The sequence below is a fragment of the Schistocerca piceifrons genome, chromosome 3, assembly GCF_021461385.2.
Source record: "Schistocerca piceifrons isolate TAMUIC-IGC-003096 chromosome 3, iqSchPice1.1, whole genome shotgun sequence".
NCBI classification, from domain to species: domain Eukaryota; kingdom Metazoa; phylum Arthropoda; class Insecta; order Orthoptera; family Acrididae; genus Schistocerca; species Schistocerca piceifrons.
The window spans coordinates 366,618,353-366,627,684 of record NC_060140.1 but is presented as its reverse complement, the minus strand read 5'-3'; the positions used below and the strand labels follow the sequence as shown (position 1 = coordinate 366,627,684).

Sequence of the window (9,332 nt, the reverse complement as noted above, 5' to 3'; positions counted from 1 at the left end):
AACACATGGCGAAGCAAGCATAGCAACAGACTCAACATATCAAGATGTCACATACAGAACTGGCTGAAATATGGAAGTGTTAACTAGGTTTTAAAAATGTGCATTTTCAGCCAGAAGATTGTGTGTAGCAACAAGGGCATGGTTAAAAAATTCTGGATTTTACCATCAACAAATGAACAGTATTTTTATTAGCACCACACAAAAATAGGATAAACAATTTCTCTGGCACTTTCTTCTGCGACAGGGTAAAAAAGGAATGTTTTATAAATTTGGTAACGTCTGTCTGCCACTGTCAATAAACCATTTATTACAAAACAAAGACAGTTCATTTGTTATAAAATATGTCCTACAAAACATTCATCTGTGTATACAAGTAAAAAAAATGATTGTGTGTCATTTACATTTCCTCCCATACCCCCACTACAGATAAAAACTGAAACTATGAATTAAACAACTCGTGCTGTGATGTAAATATTATTTAGTTACATTTCCATTTCAATATTCTTCCAGAAACTCCCTTCTCAGAACAGTTTCCTATCTGAAATATTATACTGAAAAAACAGAGAGAGGCATTGTGACTGTCTCTCTGAAACACCCATAAAAAATAGGAAATATTAAAATCACATCAAGTAAAAATTCAGTAACAGCAGATATCTGTCAGTTCATCATAGAGATAAAAAATTACCAGACACATAATAAAATTCAAGCAATGTAGTGCACATCAATTACAACTGTAAATATATTTGTGGCTACAGCTCAGTTGCTTCTCTCTTTTGTGCAAAAACCTGAGGAATGCTAACAGTGACTAGATGGAATTATTGAAGTATTCATTACATTTCAAATACTCAGAATCAATCTCACTGCACAAATATAATGCAAAACACAGAAGAGGATCCTGCCAGCAGAATCTCTACCTTATTAAAGTGCTGCATATTCAATGCATACTCTGAATACTAGCAAAAATACCCTAAATAACAGAACAAAAAATTCCACTGTGTTGTTGGAGTTAACATCGTAAACTCTCAGTCAGGAACATACACTAACCTTTATTTCTAGATTAAGTAGTAACGGATAAGGCTGATAAGGATGGACTAAGATTAACTTTTCCTCCACAGATTACTTGATGTTAACAGATTTGAGAAAAGCAAAGTTTTTTCCGAATATATGTAAGATCCACAGATCTCAAACCAGCATAGGTGATGCTTATCTTTCCCATTGCAACAAATTAAAATAGATTGTACCACTTCTCCACAAACCGACAATGCAAGTGTGTATCTAGTGGTGTAATGTTTCAGTGGTTCAAGAGCTTTCCAGAAGAGTTTTCATTTACTAAATATGTTGGGAGATTGTATTTGAATATCTATTAGCAGAGAAACTAGTATCAGTAGGCTTGCTGCGGCACTCTGAGATGATAATGAGTAACATTACGTAAAATCAAATGTGAAGTTCATAGGATAGTGTCTTTACAAAAGTAAAGTAATAGTAGTACAGAAAAATATGGAGTAAATTAAAACAAATATAAAAAACTGGTTATGTCTAAATTGATCAGGTGAAATAATTTTGTTATCTCTGTAGTATAATCACAAGGACGATAGAGGCTTAATGGAAGTGAAAGATTGCAGTGGTAAAACAGAAATTTATGACAAAGAAAAACATTTTCACTAGCAAACATATGAGTAAAGATGTCAGAAAATCCTTTGCAAAATTATTTAAGTATTCAGAAGGGTAGACCTTGGGTTGGGTGGAAAGGGGATGAATTGCAAGCTATTGGAGTGTAGTTATAGCAGAAAATGACAAAAATGAGCTGGATGGAAAGGAAAACAACCTGGAAGCCTTAAGGAAAATCAACGGAGACAGAAAATTATTAAAGGAAATGGAAAAGAGAAGAACACTTACTGGACACGTGATCACACAACACTTTTGTCATTAACATTCTTGAAGGGGAATTACTGGAAAAGAAAGGAAGACGATGCCTAGGAAAAAGTACTTGGAAGACACTGAGATAAGGATAGGCTGTCACAATGAAATGGAACTGAAACAAACAGCCAATGATAGAAATGAGTGGTTGCACTGACAAGGCCTTAGCCCTTAGATTATCTATGTGTGAATGTATGTATATACCAATTCAATGGAGTGCCTACTGACTGTAAAAAAAAAGATTGTGCACACAGAGATAAGCCAAGAGTTTCTCCACCTCTCTACAATTGGAGAAATGATTCTAAATTATGTTCAAAAGAACTTGCCACAAAATTAACAAATTTTGCAACCTTTAGAAAAGAAAATTATTCTGCTTGGGGAGAAGGTGATAAGGATATAAGTTTTTGCCTGTAAGGGAATGATTTACCAGTATGCAGCACCCACCTCCCTTCCCCCTCTCCCTCGCATTATCCTTACAAGAGTATTTCACGTGTGTTGCTGACAACAAGAAAGAATACTCCAAAGAAATGGGCACATAATCTTCAGTTGTGGAATGTTTTGCAAAATTCAAAATAATGTGTGTGTCATATCCATCTTTATCCTTGATCTCACTTGTCACTGGTACGGCTCCAGGACATTCGTTCCAGGGTTAAGAAGCAGTGCAGTTATGTGGTTCAAAATTATTCAACATACAATTACTTGTATCTGGAGTTTGAGGAATTATAGAAATGCTGTATTGTGCACACAAGCAGAGAGTTACTACTATGAAAAATGTTATGTAAACACACATGTAGATTTATAAACAAATGTGGAACAAATTAATCTCACTACTCCTTTATCAGCACTTCAACAGTCAAGATGCATTTTGTAAATTCTTCATTTAACTATTACCTAGAACAATATTCTAGTTATGATGTTAAAAAGTTAACAATATGTGTACTGACACTTTCAGGTGCATTTAAGTGCAAATGATGGGTTCCTTCAATCTCGTAAAATTCAAATCTTTTTGCAGTCTTTTTAATTTTCTCAAGGACATCATGATAATGTTCAGGTTTATCAAACTTAAGGCCGGGTTTTGCTCTTATATTTAAGTACTCACATTTTATCCTTTCTGCTAACTCAAAAACTAAGTCTGCTGATATGAGACCCAAACCAGCAACTTTCAGTCGGACATCTCTGCTAAAGAGGTACCCTTCTTTGGTTGATTCACAATTTGATTTTGTCACAGGATTCATACCTCTTTTCATTAGCACTTCACAAGACTCTCGTGTCAGTGAGTCTTTATAAGCACTCTGCACTATATCAATCATTTCATCATATGTATAACAAGGTGCATCCTCTGGCGTCAGGGTTTCATACTTAAGGAATCTGTCAATTCCTTGCCCCAGTTCGTGCACTATTCTGGACGGCTCTCTCACAGCTGGACTCACAATGTCTATCGAGACAAGTTTTTTTATGTCATCTGGGAATACTGAAGCATACAGAAAACCTATAGCACCACCCAGAGAATGTCCAATGATGGAAATATGTTCCCATTTAAAATGCTTCACCACACGCCGCACAATGACAAGACCATCCCAGAAAATGTAATATTGTTGACCTTTAGGATAATGAGATGACAAGCCATGACCAGGGAGGTCAATACACAGAACAGCAACGTCAGCAGGGAACAGAGGAATTAGCTTGTCAAAGGTACCAGCATTGTCCTGCCACCCATGCAATGCAAGTATAGGTTGCTTCTCCCTTGGACCCCACCATTTTCCTAGAACAAATTCATAGAAGAACAGTTACATAAGTGACTAAATTATCATTAAACAAAAATACTTTTACCTTTCTCTTATCTATAACATTCTTATAATATACTGTGCCATATTTTACGGACCATAAGACGCACTTTTTTCTCTGAAAAATTGTCTCCAAAATTTAGGTGTGTCATACTCAAAATTAATGCATAAATATCTAGAGTTAGATTTAAAATTCCCACCAGACTTAAAAATGGCCATTTATTCAGTGAAACCTATCTCTATCTATCTGGCTAAATTGGATTCAACTGTCAGCAGCAGTGCACTGATGTGATGAACATGAGTTGCAGGGATTTACAAAGCTGCTAACACAGTCCCCTGCCACGCTATCACTAACCCCGAACACCATCTAGACTATGATGCATCACTGCAGTCTACAATGACGATTTCCAGAGATTTTAAGTGTCACTTCAGTTTTATAAATAAAGATCCTATTTTCGTCTGGCTTTGTACTCTAATAACAAAAGTGGTAAAAATATTATTTTTTAATAAAGCTGCTTAAAAATTAAGGTGCATCTTATAGCCCATAACATCTTACAGTTCATAAAATACGGTAATTCCCTCCTAGAAGAAAGACTTTTTATATTGTAGATTATCTTGCCAGAAGCAACTGAGTTACTGAAATAGTTAAAGAATTATTTTCTACAACAAAGAGGAAATTAACAATAAATTGTTGCCACACCAGTCTCTTCCATCAAAGTTAAATAATTTACTACCAATTGAGATCACTGAATTTCCATTAGGCGATCAAAATTGAGAACTTTAAGATAATTGCCACATTGATACTGTACAAATGAAACAAAAGGAAAAAGAGAGAAAGGCTTAATACTGTAATTCTAATAGTCCAAGTGCACATGCCTACATCAGATCCAGATGATGAAGAAGCGGAGAAAATGTATGATGAAATAGAAGACATCATTCAGTCTGAAGGAACAGGAAAAGTAAATACCATAATCATGGGTGACTGGAATAGAGTGGTTGGACAAGGCAATGAAGCAAACATTGTTGGACAATATGGATTAGGAAAAAGAAACAACAGAGGAGGAATGCTAGTGGAATTCTGTCACCGAAATAATTTGGTGTTGATGAACACTTGGTTAAAGAAAAGGAAGAGTAAACTGTACACATGGAAGAGCCCAGGAGATATGAACAGATATCAGATAGACTACATACTCATCAAACAGAGGTTTGGGGGCAGTGTGAAGGACGCCAAGACTATGCTGGCTGCCGACATCAACTCGGATCACAACCATTTGGTTGCAGATATCAGCACAAGGCTGAAGAAGATCTGACAGCATGGGAGGAGAAAACAGAGATGGCACTTGGAAAAGCTAAGAGAAAATAACATGGCAATAAGAGAATCGTTAGAGAAAAAATTTAACGAAGTGAGACACAAAAATACAAGTGTAAGTGCGGAAGATCAGTGGTATAATGTTAAAATGGTTTTGTTAAATACTCTGAAGAGTGAAGTTGGGAGGGAGACAGAGAGCGAGAAAACCCTGGATCACCAATGGGATGCTGGAGAAGATGGAAGAAAGGAGGAAGTGTAAAAATGTTGATGAAGAAGAATACAGAAAACTTAACAATGCCCTCAGGAGGGACACAAACAAAGCAAAGGAAAAGTACTTAGAAGAAATGTGTGATGAAATAGAATAACTACAAAGAAGAGGAAGGTATGACCTCATGTACCAGAAAATGAAGGAACTGGGAGAAGGAGAGAACAAAAGCGTAAGAACATTCGGAATAGAAGATTCTAGAGGACAAGTGGTTACTAAACAAGTGGAAGTGCTGAAAAATGGGAAGAATATATAAGGAAACTATATGATACAGAACATCGCCCAGATGACATCAACATAGAGCCAGAGGAATCTATTGACAAAGATGAAAAAGGGCCCAGTATACTGACAAGGTAAGGAGAGAAGGAGATAAAGGAGATGAAGAGTAGGAAAGCTACAAGGAATGATGACATACCAGTGGATTTCATTAAAGAAATTGGAAATGAAAGTTTGAAAGTTCTGACAACTTATGAACAAAATCTATGAAACTGCAGAATGGCCTGAAGACTTTTTGGATGTCACAATGGTTACTCTAGAGAAGAAAAAGCAAGCCAAGAAGTGTAGTGATTATAGAACAATTAGTCTGAGGCATCAAGGGATCACAAATTTAGCTCTGGAGGGCAGCGTGGAGAATAGAAATCATAGAGGGAGACCAAGAGATGAATACACTAAGCAGATTCAGAAGGATGTAGGTTGCAGTAAGTACTGGGAGATGAAAAAGCTTGCACAGGATAGAGTAGCACGGAGAGCTGCATCAAACCAGTCTCAGGACTGAAGACCACAACAACAACAACAACAACAACAACAACAAGTCTGATATCGCACGTGGCAAAGATCATTGCAAGAATACTAAATAGACGGTTTGAAAACAAAATCGAAGAAGTGATGGTAGAAGACCAGTTTGGCTTCAGGAAAGGAAAAGTGACCAGAGACACCATTGGCACGATGAGGATATTGTCACAGTTTGGCCGTTAACAAAGAAGTTTGCACTTGTTTTATAGACTGGCAGAAGGCCTTCGACAGAGTCAATTGGAATATAATGATGAACATCCTTAAGGAAATAAGAATCAACTGGAGAGATCGTATACTTATAAGGAACTTGTACTTGGGACAAAGGGTAAAGGTACGACTGAACTATGGAGAAATGAACAGTGTGGAAATAGGAAGGGGAGTGATACAAGGATGTTGTCTGTCGCCAAATCTCTTCAACCAGTATGGAGAAATGCTGGCGAGAGAAGTGCTGAAAGGATGCGGAAACTTAAAAGTAGGAGGACGTCTCATCAACACCATCAAGTATGCAGACGACCTGGTAGTGTTCGCCAAAAATCAGAGACAGCTGCAACATATGATGAACAATTTGGTGGAAACAGAAGAAAATGTGGCATAGAAACCAACATCGAAAAATCAAAAGTGATGCGGATATCAAAATGTGAGAAACACTTTAAGATAACTGTTGACAATCGGGAACGGGAAAATGTGAATCAGTTCAAGTACCTGGGAAGTTTTATCACAAAGGATGCCCACTGCACCAACGAAATCCAAGCAAGAACCGCTATGGCCAGAGCTGCTTTCAACAAGAAGAGGATCTTGCTGACCAGCAAGTTGAGTTTGGCATTGAGGAAAAAACTGATAAAGTGCTACATTTGGAGCATTGCACTGTATGGAGCAGAGACATGGACCATGAGAAAGAAGGAGAAAAAATACTTAGAGAACTTTGAAATGTGGTGCTGGAGGAAAAAGGAAAAGATCAAGTGGACAGATCGCATAAAAAATGACGATGTACTGCGAAGAGTAGGAGAGAGAAGTATTCTGCGTACAGTTCTTCAGAGAAAGGCCAACCGGATTGGACATGTACATAGACATGAGTGACTCATACATGATGTCATCGAACGTAAACTCAGAGGAAACGCAGGACGAGGAAGAAGAATTCAACATCTGGACGACATGAAAGATGGGAGGGGATACAACAGACTGAAGGAAGAAGCTGAAGACAGGAAACATTGGAATCAGAAATTCTCTGTACGAAGACAAGGACCTACCACTAGGCAGAATACTACATAATAATAATAATAATAATAATAACTAACAACTGTACACCAATTTGTACACTTTCATCACTTTAAATATTTTACGTAATCTGGAAATTCCTCAGCAGAACAACAACTTCTCAAATTCATCACCATATGGGTCATAACTCTGTGAAACTTTTGTCTCACTTGACATGGGTGCCCTGCTTCTAATATCCACTACAGTGTCATTACTGTTAAAGTCATTCCACGAATAGGTCAGCCACCTGTGAAACACAACTTATTCATCTTTCCTCCAGCACAGATAGTTAAAGAGGTTAAGGCAACCAGACACACTATACTGATAGCACAACACACTGTCTTCTTATGGAAGATATATTATTACATTACAACAGTAAGGAACTTAAAGCTTTCTTCACTGTGTGGATGATTTCAATTAGTCTGCATTTTGCCTAAAAACGGAATATTCTTGAGGGTAGTTTACGAACTCACTCCCTCACGGCTAACTCTAATGAAGATGCATTACATATAACAAGTGGACAATAAATATGGCAAATCATTTGCAGGAAAGAATGTACATAAACACAAGAATATAGCTTACTCCCCTTCAAAATAGCCGTCTCACATGGTTATGCATTTCTGACAATATGTGCAGAGGCCTAATAACTCTGGGCAAAGGCAGCCTATAGGACGCATTTGAGGTCATTATTCACAATGCAGTGCATATCAGCAATGCCCCACGACCATTGTCTTTTTAATTGTTTGTTCAAGAAAGGAAAGGGGAAACAATGTGCAGGGAGAAAGATTTGGCGAATCATGAAAGTCATGGAGCAAAATAGGTTCTTTTCACACCCCAGTGGCATTTGCTGTCTCATAACGTGACTGATCAATCAATCTTACCAATGGCTTGTCATAAGAAAAGCTGTGGTTGACTTGAATATTGACACACTGCACCACCTTGACTCAGGCTGGAGTGAACACCAATGGCAACTAGAACTCCAATACTTCGCTGATACCTAACTTTGCAGCCACATATCTAGTTAGTAAAATTATGTGAAGAAAAGTCTTTTCCTCCTTGTTCATAGTGACAATGCAATGGTTGTATGCTAGGCATCCTGTACACAACATTCTCTCCTTTATATATCAGTATGTTTGACCAGTGTATATGCTTCTCGATGAGCTTGCAGGTTTCCAAATGAGAAATTCAAACTACTCTACACAAATGCACAAAATCATGAGCAGCATCTGCAGCAGTTTCAATACAAAACCTACCTAATGGTAGATTTGAGCAGGATGATTTACTATAGAGTCACCAAAAAGATAGTTTTCTGCATATTAACCAGGCCTGATAGAGTTTTGGAAAACACCAGTCAAATTGCTCACCCAATGCCATGTTTACACAACTGTGATAAATGATTGTTATCACTGCTCTCATTTTCATTAAGCCCATATATGATGATATTCTGAAGACAGAACATACGAATTTACAGATGACCACCTACAACTCAGTCAGCCCACATTTATTTATTTATTTATTTTGGAAGATGCATCATCCTTGGAATTTCTGTAATTCTTTTGTTTGCAGATTTTCTAACCCGCATTCTGTAAACTACGTACTAACTCATTCCATGACCAAGCGACTTTGGCTCAAATAGCCCCACAGAAATTACTTTTAAAAATAAGAGAGATGGCTGAAGGAAAGATTCACAGGGGCGGCACAGATGTGAGTACATGAGGCATAGTATATATGATGCAGGATGCAACAGGTATGCTGGAATGGAGAGGCTAGCTGGCAAGCAACATTACTGAAGAACTGTCTCAAACTAAGCTTACAGCTGATGACAAATAATACACATCACAGTCATAATATTTTAATTCTGTCTTGCTGCCTGAAATTTCATGGCACTGGCTTAAGAGGCGGGTCCCCTTAACTCTCTCCTATTTAATGTAAGACAAATGACCTAATACCTCAACTTTACAGTGTGAATTAGTTCAAGAAAACACACATTCCCCTGCAAGTTGACTGGTTA

General features: G+C 37.4%; 1 protein-coding gene across 3 annotated transcripts in view; it reads right to left on the bottom strand.

Moving 5' to 3' along the window:
* Positions 1 to 284: 284 nt before the first annotated feature.
* LOC124787833 (probable serine hydrolase) overlaps positions 285 to 9,332 on the bottom strand; it is a 29,782-nt gene continuing 20,734 nt past the window's right edge. For 2 of the 3 annotated variants that reach the window (XM_047254771.1, XM_047254773.1), the window contains exon 2: positions 285 to 3,679. In XM_047254771.1, the coding sequence (XP_047110727.1) occupies positions 2,826 to 3,679 (854 nt within the window). In that variant the 3' untranslated portion in view covers positions 285 to 2,825. The remainder of the gene's footprint in view (positions 3,680 to 9,332) is intronic. The other variant, XM_047254774.1, reaches the window with a different exon arrangement.